General features: G+C 59.4%; 2 protein-coding genes and 1 pseudogene across 6 annotated transcripts; 1 reads left to right on the top strand and 2 right to left on the bottom strand.

Moving 5' to 3' along the window:
- The first annotated feature begins 261 nt into the window (after nt 1-261).
- On the top strand, nt 262-8,675 carry LOC141931650 (uncharacterized; annotated as a pseudogene).
- A 789-nt stretch (nt 8,676-9,464) lies between these two features.
- LOC141931598 (uncharacterized) lies at nt 9,465-12,532 on the bottom strand. Its single transcript, XM_074843950.1, has 4 exons — nt 12,427-12,532; nt 12,271-12,345; nt 10,683-11,834; nt 9,465-10,146 (listed from the first exon to the last, which is right to left on the bottom strand). Exons 1-4 carry the CDS (start codon nt 12,530-12,532, stop codon nt 9,938-9,940), a joined length of 1,542 nt encoding a protein of 513 aa, XP_074700051.1. The 3' UTR covers nt 9,465-9,937.
- Nucleotides 12,132-26,492, bottom strand: LOC141931728 (tRNA (32-2'-O)-methyltransferase regulator THADA-like). 5 transcript variants are annotated; one of them, XM_074844235.1, is made up of 31 exons: nt 26,349-26,492; nt 25,492-25,669; nt 25,187-25,273; nt 24,876-24,903; nt 24,386-24,534; nt 24,072-24,194; nt 23,721-23,841; nt 23,303-23,454; nt 22,714-22,798; nt 22,267-22,403; nt 21,608-21,805; nt 20,533-21,229; nt 20,283-20,435; nt 20,081-20,190; nt 19,792-19,952; nt 19,370-19,536; nt 18,899-19,084; nt 18,165-18,316; nt 17,426-17,569; nt 17,003-17,107; nt 16,591-16,791; nt 16,165-16,315; nt 15,807-16,041; nt 15,425-15,664; nt 15,072-15,297; nt 14,726-14,932; nt 14,284-14,522; nt 13,897-14,079; nt 13,231-13,497; nt 12,932-13,137; nt 12,132-12,815 (listed from the first exon to the last, which is right to left on the bottom strand). In XM_074844235.1, the coding sequence occupies exons 1-31, from the start codon at nt 26,468-26,470 to the stop codon at nt 12,544-12,546; spliced, it is 5,682 nt and encodes a 1,893-aa protein (XP_074700336.1). In that variant the 5' UTR covers nt 26,471-26,492; the 3' UTR covers nt 12,132-12,543. The 5 variants fall into 5 exon arrangements, with proteins under 5 accessions (XP_074700336.1, XP_074700337.1, XP_074700338.1 ...); XM_074844236.1 differs by lacking the exon at nt 17,003-17,107; XM_074844237.1 differs by lacking the exon at nt 12,132-12,815 and having other exon boundaries at nt 12,937-13,137; nt 13,231-13,367.
- Between the last annotated feature and the right edge of the window lie 1,369 nt (nt 26,493-27,861).

Raw genomic sequence — 27,861 nt, forward strand, 5'->3', positions numbered from 1 at the left:
GGTTAGATTGTCCCATGCACAGCATTTTATTAACCATCCTGGTTAATTTTGTTAAATCCTCACCCTGGCTGCGGAGTGAAGAGCTGGGATGGTGAGGGGCGGTGGAGCAGAAGGGAATGGGCTTTGTCCCCCCACCCAGCCCAGGGGAGGTGTGGCCAGGGCTCCCAGTGCCGCTGCTGCCGCAGCCCTCGCTGCTTGCCCAGCGTTTGGCTACATGGGGCAGGGAAGCCATCCCTCGGGGGCTTGTGGGGTCCTGGTGCCATGTGGGCCTTGCTGCTCGGTGGGGCCTGGCTGCTGGCCACCGGCCACCTGGTGTGTGCCACGGGCAGCTGCCCGCACCGGTGCTGCCTGGGCAGGAACAACACCTGCTGGGCCCTGGGCACCCACCGGCCTCGCTGCTACTGCCACTCGTACTGCGAGAGCATGGGCGACTGCTGCGAGGACTACTGTGCCACGTGCCACCGCGCCGGTGAGTGGCGGGAGGGGATGGCACCGGCTGATCCCCGGGGCTGGGGACACCAGCCTGGGTGGCAGGTGTTTGCTATTATGTGTTAGCCCATACTTTGAGCAGTAATGGGATGCATCTGGGGATGCCGGCTGGGCTGGATTTGGAGCAATATCCCAATTTTCCGCTTTTTTCCACGCTGAATGTCTGGCTGCTCCCAGTGCAATAAGAGCCTGCAGGGGTGGCCTCTGGTCTGCAGCTGGTGGCAGCACTGTCATTGCAAGCCTCAGAGCTGTCAGTGTGGGACCCAAGCGGGACAAGCCCAGGTGTCACCCCTGCCACTGCTGCGGGCAGTGCCTTGCATGGGGACACAGGAACTGGGGGCTGCGCTGGGGGTGACAAACAGGGAGCAGGGGCCAGCCCTGGGGAGTGCAGAGCCAGCCCACCCTGGGGACCCCAACCTGGGTGGATGCTGACCGTGGCCCCCTGGACAATTGCAGCAGTCAGCCCTCCCTAATCTCCAGGGAGATTAGCGGGGTCCCAGGTCAGCGCAATGCAGAGCCGCGGCAGTGGCGCGGGGATAAAGGCCTGCGGAAGCGGTGCACAATGCCACTGCACTGGCGGGCAGCCCCTGCCTGGGGGTTGGGGGAGAGGGGCTGCCGGGGTCACCCTGGCCCTTTTCCTTCCTCCTTTTTCCCCCTCCCCTGTGCTGCATGTCCCCTGCTCTCCTCTGTCCATCTTTCACACCACTGAAGTTCTCCTTTCCCCCTTCCCATCCCACCCGCTCCCCCGGCCTGCTGGCAGCGGTGAGCTGCATGGTGGGGCCCTGGGGGCCATGGAGCAGGGGCAGCTCCCCATGCAGGGTTGGCAGCAAGGCCCGCAGCTGCCAGGTCACTGTCCCGCCCCAGCACGGATAGGAGCCTTGTCCCAACCTCAAGCAGTGCTGCAGGTGCCTGGGGGAGCACCCGACCTGTGGGACAGCCGAAGGTAATGCGGGTCCCTCGAGGACGCCCACCTCCCTTGTGTGTGACTGTCTCCCGGTGCTGCCATCCCCGCTGCCTGTCCCGGCGTGTCTGTAACTGTCTGTGTGTGTCCCCTGGCTGTTCTTCTGCCAGGGGTGGCCAAGATATTACCTGATTCCTTCAACTGGGACTTCAGGGATCCCTGGGGGAGAGCTGAGCTGCTGCTGCCAGAGGAACTGTCCAGGTAGGTGTGGGGCTGGGGCCCCCCTGCACCTCCCATCTCCAAAGCTGTGACCCCTCTGCACACCCCCCTGCAGCCATGGCCCCTTTGTAACCCCCAGATGCAAGACCTCTTTGCATCCCCCCAGCCATTACCCTTCTTCCCCTCCAAACCATGGCCCCTTTGCACCCCTTCCTAGACCCATGGCCCGTTTGCACCCCCCTAGAGCCAATACCCTCCTCCCCCATCCCAGCCCCATGGCCCTTTGCACCCCCCTCTTAGAGCTGTGGCCTCTTTGCATCCTCCTAGAGCCATCACCCTTTCCACCCCTCCAAACCATGATTCCTTCACAACTGCTAAAGCTATTGCCCCTTTGCCCCCACAGACCCATAGCCCCATTGAACCCCCGTACAAAGCCACTGCCCCTTTGCACCCTCCCAGAGCCATTACCTTCCCACCTCCCCCCTCTCCTTGAAACCATGGCCCCTCTGCAACCCCCTCCCCAGAGTCATTACCCTTCTCAACCCCCCAACCATGGTCCTTTTGCACCCCCAAACCCACAGCCCCTTTACATCCCCCCATTCATCAAGAAAACACCACAACCTCTGCCCTCCAACTACCATTTCCCCCCACTTTTCCCCGCCTTTTCCCCCTTCCCAGCTGCCCCCTCCCCAGCTACTGTGGCTATTTCCACCTGATGCAGGTGGGGCCCCCCTGCCACGGGCAGGCCTGGAGCTGCTGGCTGCACCGGGACAAGCGGGTGTGTGTCGAGTGTCGGGGGATGTGTCCCACCACAGCCTCTGTTGCACCGGACATGGGCTGCAAGGAGCCAGGTAGGTGTAATGTGGGGGTGGGGAGCACCCCTTCGGAGGCGCTGTGTGGTTTAAACCCAGCTGGCAGCAAAAGACCACACAGCTGCTCACTCACCTTTGCCTGCCCAGGGGATGGGATAGAGAATTGGAGGGGTGAAGGGACACTCGTAGGTTGAGATAAAAACAGTTTAATAACTGAAATAAAATAAAACAATAATAACAATAATAAAAAGTACAAATGGGTAATGCACGATGCGATTGCTCGTCACCCACTGACTGATACCCAGCCCGTTCCTGGCCAGCGATCCTGGAAAAAGCCAAGATCCCGGAACCACAATCCCAAAATCGAGAGAGAACCCCCTCCTTCCCGGCTACCCCTCCTCTATATACTGAGCCTGACGTTACATGATATCAATATTCCACTGGCCAATTCGGGGCCCGTGCTCTGGCCGTGCTCCTCCCCAGGTTCTTGCACACCTGCGCACGGGCAGGACACGGGGAGTTGGAGAGTCCTTGATCTCTTAGCAACAACTGAAAACATCAGCGTGTTATCAGCATTCCTCTCATACCAAATTCCATACTGAATCCAAAGCACAGCACTATTCTAGCTACTAAAAAGAAAAATTAACTCTATCCCACCCAAAACCAGGACACTATCCACCCCTTATTCCACACCACTTACATTATTCTCAGGTGCCATGTTACCCAATACATTCTAGTTAATCACCATTCCTTTCCCTGTTTTTTGATGTATACACACAGATATCATTCTCTTAGTCTATGGACTGTCCCTCCAAGATGTATGATGAGTTCATTTACTCCATAACTTCAGATTCCATCTGTCATGACAGTCTTTTAAGGCAGGAGGGGTGATGCGGAGTTGGCTCAGTCAGTGGAGTGTGTGACCTTGGTCAGAGCAGTGGAATGGTCTGTAATCTCTGCTACATTTGGAGCTCATAGCTGATGTATCTGGTGTGGTCGATGTTCACAGTCTGTGGGCTGAAGATGACAATTCTAAAGGAAGTTGCTGGGCACCAATTGCTGAAATCAGTTGTAACTGTTGAAGTTCATTTTTTTTTATTAATGTGATTCCATTAGTATAATATGTATCAGCTGTAGCGATGATGATATTGAATAACAGGGGTTTTTAGCAACTGACATCACACAGTTCAATGACTCGGCTATTTTCACCTAAGATCAAATCCCCTTGAGGCACACATCAGACTTCCCCTTCCTTCTGCATTACCTACCCAGATTCTTGAGCAAAATAATCCCATGCATGGTCTTACCTTTACCTGAGGCAGGAATAACCCAGACTGAATTCCCCAGCACTTTTACTGTGCACTCCAGGGACTTTATCTCCATCTACAGTATGTGGAAGGTTTGACTGGGCAGGGCCAGCCTGGTGGGCAGAGCCTCTAGTTTTGACTAACCAGGTGGCTTTTGCAAAATGTGTGTCCCAGTGTTTGAAAATTCCACCGCCCATTGCTCTCAGTGTGGGTTTTAGCAACTGTCATGGTTTGGACTCGGCTGGCAGCCAAACACCATGCAGCCACTTGCTCACCTTCCCCCCGCCCAGGGGATGGAAGAGGGAATTGGAGGGATAAAGGGGAACTCATAAGTTGAGATAAAAAAGTTTAGTAATGGTAATAAACAATAATAGTAATAGAAAATACAAACAAATAACGCACAATGTGACTGCTTGCCACCCGCTGACTGATACCCAGCCCGTTCCCAGCTAGCAATGCCAAAAAAACAAGATCCCATAATCGTAATCCTGGAAGTGAGAGAGAACCCCCTCCTTCCCGGCTACCCCTCCTCTATATACCCAGCCTGACATTACATGATATGGAATATTCCATTGGATAATTTGGGTCCGGTGCACTGGCTGTACCCCCTCCCAGGTTCTTGCACACCTGCGCATGGGCAGGACATGGGGAGTTGGAGAGACCTTGATCTCTTAGCAACAACTGAAAACATCAGTGTGTTATCAGCATTCCTCTCATACCAAATTCCATACTGAATCCAAAGCACAGCACTATTCTAGCTACTAAAAAGAAAAATTAACTCTATCCCAGCCAAAACCAGGACAGCAACCCATTGTACTGCTTAATTTTCCAGAGGCTGGTGCATGACAGGGGATGTGATATACCCACTCAGTGCTATGTTCTTTGGCCCAAGTGTCTATGAGATTGTTTTGGAAATGAGTCCCATTATCTAACTCAATTCTTTCTGGGGTGCCATGCCACCAAGACTTGCTTTTCAAGGCCCAGAATAGTGTTCCAGGTGGTGGCATGGGGCACAGAATATGTTTCCAACCACCCGGTGGCTGTCTCCACCACTGTGAGTACATAGCATTTGCCGTGCCGAGTTTGTGGGAGCATGATATAATCAATATGCCAGGCCATCCCATATCTATATTTTAACCATCATCCTCCATACCGAAGAGGTTTTAACTGCTTGGCTTGCTTGATTGCAGGACATGTTTCACATTCACGGATAACCTGTGTAATAGTGTCCATGGTTAAGTCCACCCCTCGATCACGGGCCCATCTGTATGTTGCATCTCTTCCCTGATGGCCTGAGGAGTCATGGGCCCAGCGAGCCATAAATTTCTCGCCCATATGTCGCCAGTCCAGGTCCACTTGGGCCACATTAATCTTAGCAGCTTGATCCACCTGTTGGTTGTTTTGATGTTCTTTGGTGGCGTGGCTCTTGGTCACATGAGCATCTACATGACATACTTTCACAACCAAGTTCTCTACCTGAGCAGCAATATCCTGCCATATTTCAGCAGCCCAGATGGGTTTGCCTCTGCACTGCCAATTGCTTCATTTCCATTGCTGTAACCACCCCCACAGAGCATTTGCTCCCATCCATGAGCTGGTGTAGAAATAGAGCACCGGCCACCTTTCTCGCTCAGCAATATCTAAGGCCAGCTGGATGGCTCTCACTTCCACAAACTGTCTCGATTCACCTTCTCCTTCAGCAGCTTCTGCAACCCATTGTGCAGGGCTCCACGGGGCAGCTTTCCACTTTCAGTGTTTTCCTACAATGCAACAGGACCCATCAGTAAACAGGGCATACTGCTTCTCATTATCCAGTAGTTTATTATATGGTGGGGCCTCTTCAGCATGTGTCACCCCTTCCTCTGGTGCATTCCAAAATCTTTGCCTTCTGGCCAATTTCTGACCACTTCCAATATTCCTGGGCTGCTAGGGCTCACTATTCAAACCCATTGTAGGATCAGTGTGACCCACTTACTCCACGTGGCATCAGTTGCATGGTGTGTAGAGGGGACCCTCCCTTTGAACATCCAGCCCAGCACCAGCAGTTGGGGTGCCAGGAGGAGCTGTGCTTCACCTGCGGGGCTGAACTTATCCTCAAATTGCTGAAACTCTAAGACAGTTTCTCCATGTTTCTCTAGGCTGCCTGGTGGTTTCTCCACAGCTGAGATGCAGGCCTATAGGGAGGAAGAGAGATTCTCATTGAACTGCCGGAGTTGAGTAGCCACTTCATTCATGGGTGGTGCCTAATTGTCTCCTCCTAAATCTACTATCGCCAGTGAGGTGGCATATGATGATGGTGTGCTCCGTACAACCTTCTGCCATGCGGCTTGTCCACATGGGACATCATCTGGGTCTTCAAGTAACTGCATGTTGGTTGGATCGTAATAAATCACCTCCTGCACAGCTAGTTCCCTCCGGTACCGAATACCTCTATATTGACCCACGTGCCCGAATTACATACAATCTCTTCCTTGTAGGGATACCTTTCCCTCACACCTGACAAGAGCTGCCTCCAGAGGCTATGGATTCCCTCCCCTTTTCCAATTGCTTTATCAATGTCCCCTTCCCTAGCAAGGGACCCCAGCTGCCTGGCTTCTTTACCCTCTAAATCCAAGCTACTCACCCCGTTATCCCAGCATCTGAGCAGCTAAGTGACAATGTGCTTGCCTGGATGACAGCTGAAATCTTTTCATATATCCCTCAGCTCACTCAGGGATAAAGATCAGGTGGAGGTGGTTACTGTCTCATCTTCTCCTTCCTCCTCCTCCTCCTCTTTCTCCTTAGGAGGAGCATCTTCATCCCTTTCTAAATGTGATGACTTTTGTGTCCATTTCTTCTTCCATATGGGGGCGACTGATACCGGCGTGGGTTGGTCCTTCGGTTCAGTCGCAACGCCTGTCGTGGGGGCTGGGGTGGCTGCAGTGTCTGTTGTGGCTGTTGGAGTGGTTGCAGTGCCTGTCATTTTGTTATCAGGTCCAGAGACCTTCTCTTCCCCTTGAGGGTACCGAATAGTGTTGAACAGGGCTCGGTAGGCATGGGCCAGGCCCCAGCACATTGCAGTGATGTGTGCCTCTCTGGAATTGCCAGGGTGACAGCATACTTTTTCTAAATATTTTACTAGTTTTGGGGATTCTGCACTTGTTCAGGGGTAAAATTCCAGAACATTAGGGGTGCCCACTGTCCTAGATACTGTCCTTGCCACTCCTAACTCTCCAGCCCCGGGGTAGATCTCCAGGTGATACTCTTAAATAGTTGCTTAACCCTGAACAAAACTGAACCACATGCAGGAACACGCTGGCTCCCAGCAATAAGACAACCGTGTTAGTGTCAACATTCCAAGGATATTCAAAATCTTCTAAATTCTCAAATGCTATTTTAAGTAGCCTGGAGGAGAAGGGGAAGGTGAAGGAAAGTGTCTCCCTCATGGATTGACTTTTCTAGGAGAAAAGGTCAAGCAGGTAGTTGTTAACCCTTTCTGCTAGATGACCCCCGAAGTACAGATGTGACGACAGTGCTGAATACAAATACTGGACTAGTCTCAGGACCGACAACTTTATCGTGCCATAAACCAGTGTTACATAGTACAGCAAAACAAAAATCTCAATCCACATCCCAGAGGTGATAAGCAATAGCACAGGGACTCTATACGGCCAGTGAGGTGATGCACAACTCTAAGAATGAAAGCCACAACTCTAAGAGCCAATAAACCGACATTATGACCAGCAACTATTAAAAAAACATAATGAATGATTATAACAAATGCATTGTAATACCCTCTGGCCAGATCTGTTGTTATCCCAACCCTTCGTGCCCCACATTGGGCACCAAAAAGGACTGTTGTGGTTTAAACCCTGCTGGCAGCCAAACACCATGCAGCTGCTTGTTCACCCTCACCCGCCCAGGGGATGGGATAGAGAATTGGAGGGGTGAAGGGACACTCGTAGGTTGAGATAAAAACAGTTTAATAACTGAAATAAAATAAAACAATAATAACAATAATAAAAAGTACAAATGGGTAATGCACGATGCGATTGCTCGTCACCCACTGACTGATACCCAGCCCGTTCCTGGCCAGCGATCCTGGAAAAAGCCAAGATCCCAGAACCACAATCCCAAAATTGAGAGAGAACCCCCTCCTTCCCGGCTACCCCTCCTCTATATACTGAGCCTGACGTTACATGATATCAATATTCCACTGGCCAATTCGGGGCCCGTGCTCTGGCCGTGCTCCTCCCCAGGTTCTTGCACACCTGCGCATGGGCAGGACATGGGGAGTTGGAGAGTCCTTGATCTCTTAGCAACAACTGAAAACATCAGCGTGTTATCAGCATTCCTCTCATACCAAATTCCATACTGAATCCAAAGCATAGCACTATTCTAGCTACTAAAAAGAAAAATTAACTCTATCCCACCCAAAACCAGGACAGGCACAATGCACTCTAAGGTGTGTGGTGCCTCTGAAGGGACATCCCCCCCATGGAGGAGCATCTGTCCACATGGCATCTTCCTTTTATATCCTTAATTATAAATGTAATATATTTATATATAAAACAAATATTATAATATACCACAATATATATATATGCCATAATACTATAGGACATTACAATATACCATAATAAGATAAAGCAATAATATGTACTATAAATCAATAATATATCATATAAAAATAAATATATTTAAATAGAATATTTCAGTTGGAAGTGACCTATAATGATCATTTAGTCCAACTCCCAATATGTATTATTGCATATGTAATACATATAGCTATACATATATTTTTATAATTATATTTAATTATTCTTGGCACACCCCAGCTCTCACCAGCTTTCCCTTCCAGGATGTTTTGGGTAGCCACCTCTGTGGTGGGGTGCCAGGGCTCATGGGTGCAGGAGGGGCTGCAGGATGGGTTGTGTCTGCTCCCTGCAGGCTCTCATTTTCGTGTAGCATCCCCCCAGGAAGGCGAGCTGAGCTTCCCCATGCCACTGCTTGTTGCTGGGGAGGCAGGAAATGAAATAAAAATGTGGTGTCTTTTATAATTTCACCCTCCTGCAGGCTTGCTGCTTGCCCTTGGAGCCGACTCCCTGTTTTTTCCATTAAGTATTTTGTTGAAGAATGGGAAGAAAACCCTGCTTATAAAGATTAAATGTAAGGGAATTGCCAAAGTATGGTCATTAATGGTGGAAGAACATCATGCTGTGGTTAAATCTGGGTGAGAAGATGATGTGGCAGTGACACGGGAGGACAACGCAATGATGTCATGCTCCACCGTGACATCACACCATGCAACAAGCTGCCAACGGCGAGCAACATGAGGATGGAGCTAGCATCCTTCCTCTGTGTGTTCGGGCTGGCCCGACTGCAGGGAACTGTTGGATGAGCCATGAAGGGTGGCTCAGCTGCGTGCTGTGGTTTGCAGAGAGAAATTAAACGTAGGCACCCAAAGTCTGCACGTGGGCGATGATGCTGGTTGGTGTCCGGGTCCAGCCGCAGGGCTCAGCATCCCCCACTGGAAGGAGCAGGGCTGGACTGGGCAATGCTGGGCTGTGCTGGTGCCCTTCCCCACTCCTCGCCCAGTGTGACATGACCTTGCTGGTGGGGGTCCCTGGTCCAGCCTTGGCCGGTGGTACCCACAGCTGAGACACTGTGCTGGCAGCCTTGGCACCTGTCTGCACTCCCGAACCACCCCCTGGGTGACCTCATCCCCACCCCTGTCAGGCACAGCACTGGGCACTCGACCTGCAGAGATCACCTTTATTCAGACATGGCCGCCTGCAGCGACCAGCAGTGCCCAAGCCCCACATTGCCACCGCCGAGACGCTCGGGGAGCTCCAAGCTATTAAATGTCCCCAGGGAAATGGGTGACAGTGGAGGCAGCCATGCCCACACCATGAGCACCCCGCCACCGCTGCCCATCCACACCCCTGCCTCAGCGGGACGAGGCTCCTGCGGTGGCGGGATGACGTGCCATGCCAGGACTGGCTCCCGCTGGGCTGGCCGAGGGCACGCAGGCAGGCAGCAGGCAGGAGGGAGCCCAAGGTGGGCACAGCCCCAGGTCTGGAGATGGGAAGGAGAGGGCAGCTCATGGCACAGCCTCACCCCACGGGATCCCGGCTGCAGCCAGTGCCCACCTCCCGGAGGAGCGGGCTGTCCCCATCCCCACAGTGGGGACCGTGGCCCTGGGCCACCCCAGCACCAGCAGAGGACTGTCAGGTGCCCAGTTCCCTGCGGAGTTTGATGATTTCCAGGAAGAGCTTCTCCTTCTCCAGCAGGATCTTCTCCTTTTGCAGCTGCAAGGTCTCCTTCTGCAACTCCAGGATCTCTGTCTGCAGCCGGCTCTGCTTCTCCCACCGCTCCCCAGCTGTGCCAACACAGCCCCCCAGGCCGGGCTGGGACCCCTCCGGTGCTGATGGGTGGCCTGAGCAGAGCAGAGAAACCCGTTAGAGCCGGAGAGGGGATGCGGAGCCACAGGGAACTGCCTGCTCCTGCCCTTTCTCTCCCCCTCGTGCCCCTGCCACTGCTGCACGGCCCTCCAGCTCTCCGCAGGGCACCGGGCTGCTGGGCTGGGTTGGGGACACTGAAAGCAGACCCCAGGACCAACTCCCTGGCGGCTGTAACGCAGCCTCCCAAAAGGTTAACGGGCAGGATTTGGCCTTTCCCCCGAGCCACCTCAGTGTGCTGCATCTGCCAGTGGGAGCAGGGCAAGGCACGGCTGCCCCAGTGTGGGAGCTGGGACCAGCAGGGAGAGCGAGCGGGCCCTTCTCTTGGAAAAATGTGGGGTTTGGACAGCTTGTCCATGCCAAAGGAGGAGCTGCTGCCCGGGGAGGGCTGCTGCAGCTCTGCAACCCACCCGGCCTGGGGACGGGGCTGGGAGCCGCAGCGAGGGTCCGGCGCGCCTGGCTCGGTGGGTGTTAGGGAGGCGGGCAGAGTCCGGCAGTAACGCGGGTGCCTCACCGTTCTCCTCCGGGGCTGGGGGGCTGGGGCTGCCTGTCCCCCTGCTCTGCATCGCCGGGCTCGCCATCGCGCTGAGGCATGGTGATACCAGCATCGGGCTCAGCGGGGCCTTGATGCGGACGGGCATGGGGGTCTCGGGGGAGCCGGCCTGTGGCACAGGGGCCATCCCCGCTGCACCCTGGATCTGCACTGAGGCGGGACAGAGAGCCGCTGCCGGGAGCACCCCAGCCGTGGGCAGGCTGGGGGTGGCGGGGGCCGTGTCGGGAGGCGTCAGTCTCTCTTCCACGCTGGCCTGGGGTCCCGCCGGGAGCAAGTTCTCCTTGGAGTTAGGCTCCCCAGCGGCTGCACCGAGGAGGCTCTCTGGTGCGGGGCTGGGGGCTGGTGGGGTCCCTGTGGGGCAGAGCGGGTCATGGCCCGGGGAGGCAGTGCTGCTCTGGCCATGCAGGAGCAAGTCCGGGGCGGCCTCCAGCACGCCGAGGGGGCTGCCGTCCGCCCTCGCTCTTAAGGGCGAGGCTGAGAGCAGCGGGTCCGGCAGCCCCGGGCTGGGCTTGTTGAAGAGAGCAAAGATGTTGTGGAAGAGCCTCTCCTGGGGCCGCTGGCGGAGCAGCGGGTGCTTCTCCACAGCCAGCTCCCTGCGGGCGTCTAGGACCATGTTGTGCCACTTCTTGCGGATCTCGTCGGGCGTGCGCTGGACCAGGGGGCTGAGGTTGTTGACGGCGGCTGCGATCTCCTCCCAGGCGCGCTGCCGGTCCAGCGTGTGCTTGTACCGGCCGCTCTTGGGGATCAAGATGTCCTTGCGGAGGCTGAACTCCTCCAGGATGAGGAATTTCTCCTCCTCAGAGAACTTGATGCGCTTCGACTTGGCCGCGCTCATGCTGCCCGGGTGGCGGGCGAGGAGGGGGTGAGGATGAGGATGGGTCGGGGTGGGTGCACTCACGCCGAGCACCGCTCCGCTCCCCCGCGCCTGGGGCACGCCGAGCCGGGGCTGCCGCACCGCTCGGGGCTCAGCGAGACCGGCTGTCCCGGGGGTGCCGATGCCGGGGCGCGTCCCCCCCACGCCCGGGCGCCCGGCGGGGTCCCCGGCTGCCGCCGCTCCCCTCCCGCCGGGCAGGGACCGGGCGGATGGCCGCGGGAAGCGGATGTGGCCGCGTCCTGTTCCGCGCCGGGGCGGGGCCGGTACCGGGGCGGGGCGGCGAGGGTGGCCCGGCCCGGCGGGGCGGCTCCGGGCCCGGGGCGGGGGGGGGCGGGACGCGGGGCGCTGGGTCTCCACCTGCCCCGCGGCTACCGGCGGCCGTGAGCCCGGGCGGCGCCGCGGGGCCGGGGAGCGGGGGCGGATGGCGGGGTTTGGGGCTCTCCGGCTGCGGCCCGCCCGCCTCCCCCCTGCCGCAGGCTCCCCCTCTCCCACCGCCTCTCCTGAGCAGGGAAATGAAAAGGCTTCAACGCTGGGAATGGTCTTGGCCTCTTTATTTGGGATGAAAGCCCCAGGTTGGCCATGAGCTAAAACACTGGTTAAAAAAAAGAAGGTGGTGGGAGTCGAGCAGTGCAAGGGGATGCGAGGGCTCTGGGGTGCATGTCCCCTCCTCCCAACCAGACCCCGGGGCAGGGATGCTGCGGGCAGGAGTGCAGGCACAGGCCAAGGCGATGCTGCACTCGTGTCCTTGGGCTGGAGAGTTAGAAGACATTGGGAACGAAGTGAATCTGTCCCGCACGGCGAGTGGGGTTCCCCTGAGTTACACCACCGAACTGGCAGTCCTGGCTGGTGGCCAGAGTGAGCATCTGGCAATTGGAGGGATGTGGCAGTGTGAGCCAGGAGCCTCGTGGCTGCGGGGCTTGGCACGACGCTGCTCCATGCCCAGAGCTGTCAGGCAGCCCCGGATGGTGGTCCCAGCTCCCCTGGTGCATTGCCCCGGCTCAGCACATGGGCCAGTCCATGCTGTGCCAGCAGCTCCTGCACCAGCATGAGCTCCTGCTCCAGTTCCTGGGTGCTGCAGCCCAGTCCTGGCACGGTGGTGGCACTTTCCCCCAGCACCTGAAGCGCCTGTGCCACCAGCCGGGCCCTCACCAGCAGCACAGCCACAGCCACATGCAGCTTGGCACAGCCCAGTGCCTTCATCCCCCCGCGGGCAGCGGCCTCTGTGGAGAGAGCAGGTAAAGGAGCTGTGAGCATGACAGGGTCCCCCCAGGCAGAGCTGGCCCGGGGGATGAGGACATCAGCTTGCCTGTCCTGGGGGTTTCAAGCTGCACCGTACCTTGGCTCCAGCGGTGCTTGCAGTACCGCAGGTCACGCAGGATTCCAGGGCCCACAGCCGCCAGCCAGCGCAGAGCCGAGGCACAGAGTGGGCTGCTGGTAGGTGCCTTCTCCAGGAGCTGCAGCAGGATGGGGAGCAGCTGCTGCGCCAGGGCAGCTGGCTCCGCAAAAACGTTGGGTTCATCCTCCTTGTACAGGCTGGCAGCTCTGAGGGGGCAGTCAAGGCGCAAGTGAAGCCGAGGGCCAGCCCCATGGCACCCCACACTCACCCGTACCCAGCCCACAGGTCTGGCAACTCACTTGTTGGTCTCCAGCTCCTCCACAATGCCCCTGAGATCTAGGACAGGAAGGTGCCGCAGCAGCGAGTCAAAGGTTTCGGGGTGCTCCCCAAACTCTGCCAGGAGGAGCTGCAGGAGGGCCTGGAGCCCCACATTGTCCTGCACAAAGACGCAGCCACCTGGGAGTGGCTCCCCGGGATCTGGCCTCAAGAGGCTGGCGAAACCCGAGGCCTTGTGCCGGACCTCCCGCTCCTCGTCTTGCAGAAGGTGAATGCCCACATTTATCAGCCTGGGGGAAGGGAAGAGAAGAAAAGGGAAGGGAAGGCCACCACACTCCCCTGAGCATCCCCAACCTGCCTGGAGAGGGAGGAAGGATGAGAGCTCCCCGGGCAATGCTTCCCTGAAGGACTTTTCTCTTGGATCGTGAAAGGCACAGCCACTACCCGAAAGCTCACTGCTTGGGAGAGGAGGGACCCATCATGCAGTTTACTGCTCGTAAGGGACTGGCTACTTCTATAAAATACCACCATAAATTTTTGTAGGCTGCAAGCTCTTAAGTGCTAGTGATTTTTGAATGAGTGGAGTTTTCTTTAATGCCCTTTAATTTTTTGCAGAGGACATTGCCTTTTACAGGGTCAGCCTACAACACCCCAGGGCTGTGGGCAGTGCTGCTCCTGCAAGGACTTACCGCAGAGCCACAGGGACAAGCGAGGGACAGGCACCATGCAGGGATCGTCGTACCACATTGGCACCCGCTGTCTGCAGGGAGCAGGCGGCCGCCAGCCGCAGCACCTCGGATGAAGCAGACCGGCTGCAATCCTCCAGCGCTGTGCACCATCGCTCGACCAGGGGCCCGTCCTCGGCCCCAACCCTGTCAGAGGCCAGGGAAGGAGAGGGATTCAGGCACACCTACCAGCTCTATCCGAGTGTCGAAAGACCACCGGCTGCCCTGAGACCACAGGACCCAGAGACAAAGCTGTGATTTCTAGGCAAGAAGTTGTGGCTATTTCCAGCAAGGACTAAGGAGAAATCTGGAAGGGTCAGACAGAGCTCCCTGGCAGTGGCAGGGACCTACCGGTGGGCCAGAAGCAGGCTGGCGGCGCACAGCACCTGGAAGAGGAGGTCGGGGCCAGGATGCTCAGCCTCCACCATGTGCAGCAGCGTCTCCAGGCATGCTGCTGAGGAGCCCTGGAGCTTACAGGAAGCTTCGTGGGACCACGATGAGGGATCTCTGTAAAGATGCAGCAAAGCCTCAAGGTACAATCTCAGGAATTCTCTGTCTCTTCTCTTTCGCAGCACTGACCCCAAGCTTTCCTAGTTGACAACGGGAAAGAAGGCACACAGTTAGTGGCCCCGGCCCTGCAGGGTGGTAACCTCAGTGTAACCGGCTGAGCACCCTGCACCTGTGACCCTCAGCCTGGGGAGCAGCGTGCTTCTCAGTGAGCACACAGCACCCCATCTGTGCAGTGCATTGGGGACCCTCTGCTTTACTCGGTGACTTCTGAGCCTCATCGTACCAGCAGTGTCAGCCTGAGAGCCTTCTCCAGCTCCTTGCACATTCCTTCCTCCCCAGCGATCACCCAGCTCAGGACAGCAAGCTGGACATCAGGATTTGGTTGCCGGAGAAGTGAGCAGACAGCACCAATCCGCTCGCCGTCCGCCAGCCGGGCTGCCTCGCTGCACACAAAGTGGGCCATGGTTTGGTGGAGGATGGCTGAGCCCACCTGCAGAAAACCAGGATCCTCCTTCCGACACTCGGCCTTGAGTGGGGTGTGTGCCCCTGAGTGGGGGTTCCTCACCTCCCACCCCCAGGCTCACCGCCAGGAAGGCCACAGCCATGATTTCCCTGGCAGGCAGCAGTACCTGCAGCTCGGCACATCCCAGCTTTCCCCCCAGCAGGAGGCTGCCCAGCTCGGTGCTGATGGCAGCATGGATGCTCTGGGTGAAGCTAGGGCTGAAGGATGAGGGTAGGAGGGCAACGATCTGGAGGAAGGCAGCACGGATGAGCGGGCAGCGCTGGGCAGGGGTGAGCAGCCAGCCCCGCGCCTCCAGCTGCAGAGCCACGGGGCGCAGAGCCTCGGCCGACAGCCTGCGGGGAGACACGCAGCCTCACCATGGAGCCTGCAGCACAGGCGTGGGCGCTGCTTTTCAGCTGGAAAGCTGCATCTCAGCACAGAGTGACCACAGGGGCCAGGGGATGGCGTGGGACCACTCACCCCTTGGTGCCTGCGGGGGGGGCCAGCAGCGCCCGCATCTGCAGCAGGCACCCGTGGACGGCGTTGTGCGAGCGGACCCATCCGGGTGTGGCGGGGAGCTGCCGGGCCAGCTGCAGCAGGAGCCCCTGGCGCTGGGGTGGTGGGACGACCGGCACCAGTGCCTTGGCGGCCATTGCTCTCACGGCATAGATGGGGCTCCCCGCCAGCTCCAGCAGCGGCCCCAGGAAGTGAGCAGAGGGGCTGCAGAGCAAAAAGGGCACTGCATGGTGATGCTCCAGCTGGAGCAAAACCCCTCCCAAGAACTACGGCCAGCCCTAGCACTGCAGGACCACCCGCTGCAGGAGCCCGTGGCCGGGGCAGAGCATCCCTGCTGCCCCCTCACCTGCCGGGGCTGTCGGCACCAGGCTGCAGCTGGGCCAGGAGGGTGAGGACAGCGTGGAGTGCGGGGCGCAGGTGGGGCCTCCCCGGTGTGAGCCCTGTGGCTGCCCCCAGCTCGCCCAGCAGCACGGTGCCCAGCTGGGGATGCTGTCCAAGGAAGGCTTGCAGGCTCACCCCCTCCGCTGGGCAGCCCTCCCCACGGCTCCACTGCTGGCCCAGCAGCCGGGACGTGAGGGCGCCTGCAGGCACGGAGCAGAAAGCACGGTCAAGTCCTGTCCACCCTCTGCCCGACCCCCGGCACTTCGCTCTCTCCCCGAGGGGCTGCAGCGGTTCTGCAGGGATCTCTCCCCCTCAGTACTCACTGAAGAGCTGGATGGCCGCATTCCTCATGGCCCAGCACGGCGAGCTCAGGCCCCGCAGCGCCAGGGCCACCATCGGCGTGACGTGCCGCAGCAGTGCACTGCCCAGCCCTGTGCCACGGACCAGCGTCTGCAGCACATGGAGGGCACACACCTGGGGAGAGCATGTGGGGCTCAGCAGCACTGCGTGGGGAGGGGGCTCACAATTCCATCCAAAGGGAAGATGGTGGGAAGAGACAGGGGAGCCATGGGGCCATCAGCTCCCAGGCTGCCGGGATGGGCGGCGTGGCCAGGGATGCAGTTTTTTGCTCATCCTGAGGTTTCTGTGCTAGCTAGCTCAGAGCCCCAGTGCAGCTCCCTTTAGGAGACCTCGCACAGATCACCCAAACAGGCTACAGCAGCCAGGAGCTCAGTGCCCACCGTGCTCACCTGCGGGAGGTCGAGGGTCTGGTCCCAGTCCTGTGGCAGGGCTGTGGTGGCCAAGGCCAGCAGCGTCTGGACACAGCGGGTCAGCAGCGGCCGTGCCTGCGCCGGGGCCTCCCCGCTGACGATGCAGAGGAAGAGCATGGGGAAGCCAGCAGCACGGCGCGTGATCGAGCTGCTCCGGGGTCCACTCAGCGCTTCTAAGCCCTGAGGAACAAAACCCACCCGAGATATGGCTGGAAACTTGCTAGCTGGAGCCTGCAGCTGCTCTGCAGGGGAGGGCACCGGCTACACCAACCCCGCCCTGCATCATCTCAGTTGCCAGGTGGGTGCTCGCCTGAGGGTGGGGGGACACGGGGACATGGCTCTGGGGCTCCCCAGGGCACAGGAGGAACACGGGGCAGAATGAGCGCGGTACCTGCTCCAGCATGGTCTGTGGGATGGCCTGCAGCTCCGCGTCTGGGTGGTTCAGCAGAGCAGCACAGAACTTGGTGAAGCCCATGCTGCAGCCCTCCACCGCTCCCTAGGGCAGAGCAGCGTGAGGCCCCTGTGCCCCAAAGACTGCATCTACCAGCACCCGCTGGCCCCCAGAAACCTCTTTGCAAAGGGGAAGGAGAAAGCGAGAAGACATGATGGTGCGGGGACGTGACAGGGTTTGGCACTGGGATCTCAGCCAGGGGCTTCCAGCCGTTCTCCACATCCTGCCCCAGAGCAGACCCTGCCCCTCTGCGCTCGCCCTCCCTGCAGGCCAGCGAGAGCCCCTGGCTATTGCCCCGGGGCAGGGACAGGGCTGGAGGGGCGGGCAAGGGGCCGAGCCACCCCAGGCGGGACACGCTCTTACCCAGTGCCGGCAGCGCAGCAGGATTTCCTGGAACACCCTCGCGGCCGTCTGCAGGGTGGGGAGTGGCAGGAGGGGCCCCAATCCAGCAGGCAGCGCGGGGACTAGCAGCAGCTCAGCCAGGCCCCCCAGGAGCAGCCCTATCTCCTGGGAAGAAGCAGAAGGTCACTGGGACGGGTAGTGGGGCTGCCCCATTTCTGTCCTGCCCCACCATCGCCACCACAGGGAAGCACAGTAGTGCTGCCATCACCCCCCAGCATGGGTGCGCTCGGTTGCTGGTGCCATCAGGCAGCGTGGCCACCAGTGTGGCCACGAGCATGCACAGGCTCTGCAGCACGGCGGTTTCCCATCCAGCTGCAAGGTGTGTGTGGCAGAGATGGCCTTTTTCCAGCCTCTGGAAAGGCTGTGGAGGAGAAGCCGGGATGGGCGACTGCAGGGCTGCAAGCCATGGAGCTTGGCTGTGCCACAGCTGGGGTCTGTCAGTGCCTGGGAGCCAGCTGGGCTGCATAAGGGCAGGCAGGGAGGTGGCTGCTTTTGGGGAGGCTGGTGGTTGCATTCTCCTTGACAGGGGTGAGGATGGGTGCAGCAGCTCCGAGGTAAGGGCAGAGATTTCCCCTTGTTCATCCCCAGGGAGGGTGGATGCCCCAAGGGGAGCTAAAGAACTCAGCTGCTGAGGTGGGCTGGGTGGTGGGTGCCATGCTGGGCTGCCCCTCTCCCCAGTGCCATGAAGAGGGGTGCCTACCTTCACCGATACCCAGCAGCAGGTCAGGATCAGGCTGTGCTCCTCTGACAGCAGGACTGAGTCCTCCTCCTCTTCCTCCTGCCCCCGTCCTTTTCCCAGCATGATGAGGGAGCCGATGGCGTTCCCCATGTCTGCAAACGACGGGGCAGCAGCTGCAAAATGGAGAAGTCTGGTCTGAGCAGAGCAGTGCCTGCAGGGAGTGTGGGGCAGAGGGAGGGGGACGCTCCTGGAGGTTTGGGGGGACCTGCTGTCCCCTGTTCAGAGTGTACATAAGTGGCAGCAGTTCCTGTCCTGCAATGTGTCCCGCTCAGGACCGTGGTTGTGCTTTGCCCCACTGCTCTTTCCACACCATTGCTGTAAGGGCTCTGCCAGTCCCTGCTCTCCCAGCTGCTCCAACTGGGCAAGTGCCTCGCTGCTTCCGGAAGGGTTTTGCCTCAACTTCTGCTCTGTTCTCACATGCAGTTGAGAAAGGGACCCAAAACCAGGTGCTAGCCACTCTGCTCCTGTGGTTTCCAGGATCCTCTGCCCAATAGCTGGAGTGTCCTTGCCCGGGTGTCCTCCTTTGGACCTTCCAGGCCAACCTTCCCTGCCTGGCCCCACTGCCGTCCCCTGCTAGAGGCAGTGAGCCCAAAGCAAGTGCACTCTCCGCAGGCTGGAGGGCTGCTGGGTTAAGGATGGCTGTGATGGAGGTATCAGTGGTTCCCAGGGCTGGTAACCCCCAGGGACATGCTCACCTTGCTCATCAGCGCCGGGGCCTTGCTGGCTCTGCAGAGCACCCAGGAGGAAGGAGGTGATGTCTCTCACCATGGTCACGAGGCGGGTGAGGAGCTCCTGCCAGCTCTGCGCCAGCTCTGCTGCCCGCATGGAAGTAGCCACCTCCGGCACCTGGAGCAGGCACCTCCGCAGGGCTGCGATGGCTCCTGCACACACACCCACCTCTGGTCACAGCTGTGGCCAGGGCAGCCCCAGCCCTCCTGCCTGAGCCTGCAGCTGAAATGGCTCACGGGCAGGGGGGCTCAGGGCCCCCAGGTGAAGGCCACGCTGGGCAGGTGGAGCAGTAATACAGGGGAACTGCGGCAAGGACATGGCATCAGCACTGAGTTTGTGGCCTCAGTCTTGCCTATACAATTCCTGCCTGCTCCAAATTCCCAGAAGGGAGACCTGCTGCAGGAGCCACGTGCTGCCCTGCTGGGCTGGGGCCATACCGTGCATTGGTGCGCTGGCTGCTGCCTGCAGCAGGTCCCGGCATGCCGCAGCATACTGGGCTTGCAGCATGTGGAGAAGGTGCTGAGCAAAGCACAGGCCTCGGTTGGGCAGTGTCAGGGCTGCTTCGGCCTCCAGGGCCAGGCTCTTCATGGTGCTGCTGTCTGACCTGGGGGAAGAGGCAGACACTGCTGTGAGAATGAGGGAGTTTTCTGCCCATCTTGTGCTATGCAGTTCCTTCCTTCTCCAATGCAGGCTCCTGCACCCCAACCCTACCCAGCTCCCCACTGCAAGGCTATTTCAAACCCAAGCTATTGCTGCCCTGAACTATAAACACAGACTCCAACGAGACACCGGTGCTGTCAACACACACTCCCAGGGGCTGCTGTGCCACCGCGGGGAGGGGGAAGCCGGGAGCTCATACTTCTGCAGGATGGTCTTCATCAGCACGGCTCCAGCTTCAGCCTCCTGCACTCGGGGGCTGCCCAGGGCGTCCTGGGCCAGCTGGAAGAGAGCCAGGGCGATGGGCTCGGGGAACGTGGCAGGGAAGTAGCGGACAAGCAGCTCCGATGCCAAGTCTCTGATCTGCCAAGACAGGAGAGGTGGGGGGAATCAAGACATGGGAGGAGGGAAAGACAGTGGGCTTCCCCTCCGAGCCTGCTCGGGCCAAGATAGGTGTCCTTATGGCCTCACCTTGTCTTTACAAGGCTCACCTCATTAGTGCTGTCCTGCAAGCAGCTCAGCAGTGCCAACAAATTGGGCTGAGAGAAGAAGTCCCAGCAGCCGCGCTGCCTGGCATAGCTCAATAGCACGGCCATGGTCCCTGTGGGGGGGATATGGGGCAGCGGGACAGGATTGGCAGGGAGCACCCCTGCAGCCGAGGGGTGATGCTCCAGGTGGGCTGCCCATACTCACGTGGGGGCTGGCCTTTCTTCCTGTCAGGGCTCCAGGTGTCTGTGCAGGTCTCCAAAACAGCGGCCAGGAGGAGCAGACCTGTCTTCTTCCTCTGATAGTTGGAGCCCGGGCTGAGTGAGGTGATGCTGAGCTGCAGCAGCCACTCCACAAAGCCTGTGGGCAAAGAGTGTGGCAGCGAGTGATGCCAGACTGGGCACCCACGTGCGAATCCCCCAAGGCTGTGATGGAGGTGCTGGGGTGGCCACCTCACCTACTGCCTGAGCGAGCTGCCCTGCTCCCTCGCCCGGCTCGGTGCCTCGGGGTGCCTTCCCTCGCAGCTGGGCCAGCGAGCTGTCCCGCAGCCGGACCAGCGCCTTCCTCACCGCTGCCTGCAGCAGCTGCCGGAATGAGGAGGAGTCGCAGTTGAGGTTGAGGGGCAGAAACTCCCGCAGCAGCTGCACCTCACTACCCAAGAGGGGCTGGTTGGTGCTGGGGCTGCAGCAGAGCAGACCCAGCGCTGCCAGCCGAATGCTCTCCTCGCGGGCACCCAGGCAGCAGGAGAGTCGCTCCAGCGCCTCGCCCCGCAGCGGCAGGGACCCTGCCATGCTCTTCTGCGCCTTCAGCAGCGAGACCCAAGCCCGGAGCGATGCTGTGTCCTGGCCACTGAACTGGGTGGCCAGTGGTGCCTGGGTGGCCGGGAGCTGCCGCAGGGTCCAGGCGAGGAGGTGGTTGGTGGCATTGCTCTGCAGGATGGGCCGGGGGGAGCAGAGTGCCTGGGAGAGCAGGGGCAGCCAGTACAGCGTCCACTGCTCTGCCAGAGCTGCCTCCGCACCCCGCTGCCCGTCCTGCCGTTCAGCACACTGCTGCCGCACCAGGGCCTTGTAGACCTCGGTGGCTGCGGGACACAGGTGGTTGGTGGAGAGGCAGCTCAGGAGGTGCTGCGGCAGGTCCGGGTAGGCATCCAGCACCTGGGAGAAAGGCAGACGACCCTCATCCCCATGCCAGGCTGAAGGCTGGGTATGGTGGGGGACGGATCTGGGTACAGACCACACTGCGGTCACCCACGGCACCAAGATCTCTGGTACCCCAAGCTGCTTTTGGCCAGATTTTGGTGGGCATCCACAGGCACAGCTTCCCTCCCCACTGGCAGTGCCTAGGGATGCATCAGTGTTGCTGCAGCTCACTACCCCACCAGGGATACTATCGCTTAGGTGATGTCAAAACAGCCCCCCGGGCTGGGAAGGCTGCCTGCCCGCATGGCTGAGCCAGGCAGGGGAAGGTGACAGGCAGTGGACAGAGGCTGTGCCACATGGGACCAAGCCTCCCTGTCCCCCCGTCTTCCCTACCTGCTGGCTGCCCACGTAGGGGATGATGGCACACAGGGGCACATATCTGGCTTTGATTTGCCATGGCATCGAGACCACCCTCTGCAGCATCTGTTGGTAGAGGGGTCTCTCCTGGTCCTGGAAGTGCTGGCACTCCAGGTGGTAGATCTCCAGGAGCAGTCGGAAGGAGCTGTGGATGAACTCGGACACCCCTTCCACCTGCGGGGAGAAGGCCAGCAGCAAGCAGGAGCAGTTAGGGTGGGCTCCCTCTTGTCTTGCTGCGTCAGAAAAGACCCTTTGCTTTCCCGTGGCCATGAACTTTCAGTACTGGCTGGTAAGGGTTAGGAGCTGTGGACGTGGGGATGGCAGGTGGTGAGCCAGCAGGCGTGGACAGGCTGGGACTGCACTGGTGGAGGTGCAGTCCCAGCCTAGGATGGCAAAACATGGGGACATGGCCCTGCACAGGCTGTGTGTGACAAGTGCCCCGGCCTCAGCAGTGTGGGTGCCCCTGCCCTGCCAGAGGGCAGCTGCAGGCAGCCGCAGGCAAGGGGGGTTGTATTTGGTTGGTGGAGCTGAAACAGTCAGGGCTGTGTTATGGGCAGGGGAACAGCAGCTGAGGCAGGTGAAGGAAGGGCTGTTTCTGGCTGCCGTGGCATGGGCCTTCAGGACCCTGGTCTTACCGGGGTCTCAGCATTGTCCCACACCAGCTGGGTGAGCTGCCGGAGCAGCTCGGTGTCCTGGGCCAGGATGCGGGTCCCGGTCAGGCGCCAGACGGCAGGCAGGCTCTCCCGCAGGCGCTGCAGCCACAGGGCACAGGCTGCAAAAGCAGAGAGCACCGCTGCAGCCCTCGCCCCGAGACTCACCTGCGCAGAGCCGGGGTGGGCTGCTGGGCTTAAGGACCCCATGCGCAAGGGGAGCAGTTTCCCCGTTAGGTGCAGAAGAGCCCAAGACGGTTAGTAGTGTCCATTGGGCTGAATGGAGAAATTAATAGCAGTTTCCAGACCAGCTATCAAGATCCAGAAAAGCATCTTCCCTGGGAGAAGATAAAGCACCACAGGGGCTCTGTGCTGCATGGGCACTGTGAACCTTCCAAACCTCCCCGCCACGGCGTGGTCATCATCTCCTACCTTGGAAGCAGTAGTAGTGGCAATCCTTCTGCTCCTTGGTCAGGGCACACACAGTGGGAAAGACCACATCCAGCAGCAGGCAGGCCTGCGGGAGCACAGTGGCTCAGGCAGCGGGCAGGAGCGGGCTTTCCAGGGTGAGAAAACCCCGCCATGAGACAGGCAAAGTGAGCACTGCCTAGTTTTTCTGCTCTTACAGCAGCTTATTGCTAGCTTTTGCTCCCTGTCTGGAAGTTCTCAGCTCTTGAGAATTCAGGATATGCTGGAGATGGGCAGAGCTGGAGGCTACACCTGGCCCAGGGCAGCCCTGGGTTCATGCTGCAGGAGCACCGGGCAAAAGCTGCTACCATTTTGCTTGTGCTGGGGCTACTTTTAGCAGCTCCCAGCTTCTCAGCTCCCCAGGAGAGGGAAATTCCTGCTCAGATGTCTTTGGAAAAAGCAGGCTCCTGCCTAACACACCGTGCACAGTGGGATGTGTGGAGCTGCTGGTGCAGCCTGGCTATGTCCCCCGGTGACTCAGAGCCCCTACCAGTGGCTGCCAGCCCTCTCCAAGGGTTCTCAAGCCCTGGCTGTTGCGTTTGAGCTCTCCTACCTTGTGGGTGAAGCTCTCCAGCTCGCAGCTGAGGATGTCCATTTTGCAACACGTCAGCAAACCTCTGGTGAGCACCAGCTTCTCCAGCCCATCTGGCTCCAGGACAGGAGGGACCTCCACCACCAGCTCCCCAAACTTCAGCTCCTCTGCACCTGGTGGGAAATGGCTGCATTAGATGGCAGAAAGATGCCAAACCCAAATGCTCTTCCAAGAGTGAACTGCCCTGGCTCATTCTGGAGTGACCGTGGGAGGTGGCCTGTGGCAGCTGGGGCTCCCAGACCCCAAGAGCAGGACGCTGCAGTGTCTAGCTTGCACTGCTGGTAAGTGGGACTGGCTTCTGTCCCCTTGCACCTGAACACACCTGTCCCTGCCATCCCCTTCGCCAGAAGCCATCCCTGCCTCGGGACGGAGCACCTACCTTGGTCGGGGAGCTGGAAGAGGGCCAGCACGGCGCTGGCCCCACGCTCAGGCTGTGGGGCTGTGTTCACCAGCATGCTCAAGGCTGTGCCTGCCAGCAGCCTCGTGTCCTTGTTCGGGGCCTGGACTTGCAGGGAAGGCAAAGGCACAGTGCAAAATGCCATTTAAAACCAAACTCCATCGAACCCTCCCTCCATGCCCATGCAGGCAACTACACAGGGTGTCTCGGACACCTCAGACACTGGAGCTGCCTCTGCAGGCTCCCCTCAGGGAGGGGAAAACACCCTGGAAGGACAGCATCGCTCTGCTCCTCGGGACAGGCAGCCCCGTCCCTCCCGGGGGCCGTACGCACCTTCCCCCATGCCACCTCCAGCAGCAGCCCTAAGAGGCTCTGCAGGGCTTCGCTCTTCCCTGCCGCACTCCACACCAGGGGGGCCACGTCCTTCGGGAGCGCCTGGAAGAGCTGGAGGCAAGCCTGGAGGAGGAGGGACAGGGCCTGTGGGGATGGCTGTCAGCATCCCTCACCTCCCAAAAAGCAGCAGTTCCCCAGGGATGGCCATCTGAAGAGGTGCTGTGTGCCACATCTCTCCTGGACATTGTTGCCAGTGCCCGGACAATCCTTGCAGGGACTGATCCTTCCCCCCTCCTCCAAAATTCGGCTCTTACCTTGACAGCCAGGTAGCCCCACGTGCTGCCGGGCGCGGGCTGGCTCTGCAGCACCCAGCGTAAGGTGGTGGCCAGGCGCTGCAGCAGCGGGCCCAGGTTCTGCCGCCAGTGCTGCCGGCCCAGGCTGCTCTCCTCCATGAACATGCAAACTGCGGGCAAGGGGACAGCATCATTCCCTGGCCCTCCCAGCACTGTGCCCACAGCCAGCCCTGCTCCCAGTTAAGCCAAGGGCTGTGCTGCTGGTAAGCAGTGTGAGAATGGGGCTGGGATGCAGGGGGTGCTTTGACTTGTCCGGTTTCCAGTTGTCCCAGGTGGGTGGGCAGAGCCATTGGGTGTTGCTGGGACCTCTGCAGAGATCCCACAGATCCAGCTGATCCCTGCTACCCCTCCCACAAGCACAGAGAACCCAGTCTGGGTGGGCAGGAGATGTCTCTTGTGTTGGTGGTGTGGGCTGGGAGAAGCCCCTGGAGGGGAAGGAGCAGAGACTGACCTGACTGAAGGTCCCCAGGAGACAGCACCTGCAGGGGCAGAAGGACAGTTTGTCCTGAATGATGACATGGTGGGGCTCGGTCCCTTGGGCAGGAGGGTCCTGCCTGTGCCAGGAGCTGTCCCGGGGATGAGCGAAGGGCTAGTGTGACGGGCAGCCACATGTCACCAGCTGCAAGCAAGGGCGAGCACCCAGCACGGTGGGAAGAGAAGCAAAGGACCCCGAGCAGCCCAAACCAGGGGGCCCCTGTCACACATGGGCCCTAGCCAAGCCCCCGCAAAATCTGTGCCACCGCATAACTGGGGTGCTCTCACCTCTCCCTGTGGCGCCAGGCCGGCCAGCAGCGTGCCCACCTCCCGGGCCAGCAGGGCTTCCTTCCCCACTGCCAGCTGGGTCACGATCTGCCGAGAGACACCCCGAGTCAGCCGCTCTGACCCCCAAGAGATACCAGCTGCAATGCACTTTAGGGGAGCTCTGCGGCGTCACCGTGGCCCCTTTGCTGGTAAGGATGCACTGCACCGGAGCTGTGCCGGCGGCAGGCACAGCCGGGCAAGATCACTGCTTGCACTTGTGGCTAATAGAGCTCCGAAGCCACAGCTCAGCTGGTTGTGTTACAGACCTGTTCCAGTTTCTGGAAGGAGCTGGAGCTGCCGGTTGCCTCCATCTGGAAAGCCAGGACGCAGCGGAGCAGGGGCCGTGCCTCCGCCTCGCCCAGCGCCCGTAGACCCTCACTCAGCGCCCGCGCCAGCAGGAGAGCCTCCTCCAGGTGCTTGTCTTTACATCTCTTGGCAGTACTCCTGAAACAGGACAGGGATGGCGGTGAGGGTACCCCAGCTCAGTGGGGATTGGGGTGGGGATACCCCAGCTTGGTGGAGATTAGGGTTGGGGTGCCCCGGTTCAATGTGGATTGGAAAGGGGGTACCCCAGCTCAATTTGGATTGGGGTGGGGGTGCCTCGTCTTGGTGGGGATTAGGGTTGGGGTACCCCAGTTTGATTTAGATGGGGTAGGGGTGCCCCAGCTTGAGAGGGGTTAGGGTTGGAGTGCCCCAGGGTGTGATGCTCCTCTCTCCCAACTGCACTCAGCATTGCACGGGGCAGAGTGTGGGGAGGGGTGGCGAAACTCCTCAAAACTCAGCGTCCACAACCCAGCCTGTTCTGGCAAACGCAAGTCCTTCGCGAGGGGCGGGCAGGAGGGCCCAAAAAATCCTAAAACTTGCTGCCCAGCTTCTGCAGAGCGGGTGGAAGGAGATGAGGGCAAGTGGGGGTGGGTCGGTCCCCATGCCGGGGACAGAGACACACCCCCCCCCTCCCTCCCTCCCTCCCCACCTCCCGACCCGCGCCCGGGGACGCTCGGGGGCTCCGCGCCGGGTACCCGCACCCGGGGGGATGATCGGGGGCTCCGCGCCGGGGGGATCCCCGGGAGACCCGCGCCCGGGGGGATGCCGGGATCCCCTCGCCCAAGGTCCGTCCTCTTACCCCGCGAATTGCCGCAGGCAGCGCAGGCAGGAGAGCACCGGCTGGGCGATGCCCAGCGCCCCGTAGAAGGCGGCGCAGGCCCGCGCCTCCCGCTCGGCCCCCGCGGCCGGTACCGCCGCCATAGAGCTCGGCCGCGCCGCTGCCGGCTCAGCGGCCCCCCCTAGCGCTGCCCCCCACTAGCGCTGCCCCTCCCCGGCCGCCGGGCGCGGTCCCAGGGGCGGTGGAAGCTCCCGGCAGCGCTGGTGGTGCTCAAGGCTGCAAAGTCGGGGATTAAAAAGCAACATCTGCGAGTGCTGCCGGAGCGGGCGGGGAGCGAGAGCCCCGCAAGTGCTGAAGGCGGCGGGCTGGTGCTTGCGGCCGGACAGCGGGAGGTGGTGCCTGTTAAGAGGTCGGAAATACCAAATGAAGGGCTTCAGGGTGAAATAGTAGTCTCACTCCATCGTACCTCGTTGAATTAGAGGAGGTTTGCCCCCCCCCGAGTCGTCCTGCTACACCATGGCACCATCTCTGTCAGCCAGCATCCCTGTTACAGCCAGTGGAGGGACTCCGCTTCTTCCTGTGGGATGGAATGGCCTTTGGGGAGAGAAAAAGATTTATCGTAACACTTGATGTTAATTATCATCAAAGCCGAATTATTTTATTTGGGTTCTTTTTGTCAGTTGGAACAGGGTTGAACTATTTTAACAGGCACGATTTTAAGATGACCTTTAAAGGTGCCTTTCAACCCAAATCATTCTATGATTTCTGTGTCTTTATTAAACACAGTTATCACTCCTGACTAACGCATCCCACTGAACTTCACCCAGCAGCTACTGAGAAAGTGCTTCTTGCTGGTTTTGACCTTGACGGATTGTTTTTTCCCTGGGTTGTTTCTCACAGTGGCACTGGAGCAAGCGATGGGCATCAGCCGCTTGGGTGACGGCCCAGGCAGCACAGGAGAGCATGACTGGGACGGGCCAGCGTCTGTGCTGGGTGACCAGGAGGATGTTGAGATGTGGCTCCCTGGGTGAGTGCTGTGCTTGGGGACAGAGGGACCCCGGCCTGTAGGTTTTGGCAACATTTGAACATTTGCCAGCAGCACCCGTCTCTGTTTCGCTTTAGAAATCAACCTAGAAACCCAAATCCACCCAGGAGTCCAGGTTTGCCCAGACTGCTGCCAATATCAACCAGTGAAGCAGCCCAGGATTTACCCCAGGCAAGGCAGAGCAGTACAGGAGGACAGTCATGCCCTCGGACCTGCTCCTCTGTTCCCTGAGCACCATGGCCACCTCACATGGGTGATGAGGGAGTGGGGGAAGCGCTGCCAAACCAGAGCTCTCACAGGTGCTGGCACCCAGGCAGGGGCAAGGTAGGGAAGGGTGCTCCTGTGTTTTAGGGTGTCCAAACCTCCTATTCCCATCCCCTTGTGCTGACTGCAGAAGGGAGGTGCAGAGGAGGGCGAGGGGGATTTTTCTGGTTTCACCATAGGAAGGATTTTCAAACCCTATAAATTCACTTTTGACAAGTGAATGGC

The sequence above is a fragment of the Strix aluco genome, chromosome 18 (assembly GCF_031877795.1).
Source record: "Strix aluco isolate bStrAlu1 chromosome 18, bStrAlu1.hap1, whole genome shotgun sequence".
In the NCBI taxonomy this organism is placed as follows: Eukaryota; Metazoa; Chordata; class Aves; order Strigiformes; family Strigidae; genus Strix; species Strix aluco.

Coding starts and splice junctions, on each gene's coding strand:
- LOC141931598 (XM_074843950.1), bottom strand. CDS start 12,532: ATGGAGCAGCGTCGTGCCAAGCCCCGCAGCCACGAGGCTCCTGGCTCA. Junction 12,346..12,426: donor GCCACCAGCCAGGACTGCCA/GTTCGGTGGTGT, acceptor CTAACTCTCCAG/CCCAAGGACACGAGTGCAGC. Junction 11,835..12,270: donor CATCCCTGCCCCGGGGTCTG/GTTGGGAGGAGG, acceptor GGCGCGGAACAG/GACGCGGCCACATCCGCTTC.
- LOC141931728 (XM_074844235.1), bottom strand. CDS start 26,470: ATGGCGGCGGTACCGGCCGCGGGGGCCGAGCGGGAGGCGCGGGCCTGC. Junction 24,904..25,186: donor GCCTGGCGCCACAGGGAGAG/GTGAGAGCACCC, acceptor CTGCCCCTGCAG/GTGCTGTCTCCTGGGGACCT. Junction 15,298..15,424: donor CCCCCCGCAGGCACCAAGGG/GTGAGTGGTCCC, acceptor GTCTCCCCGCAG/GCTGTCGGCCGAGGCTCTGC.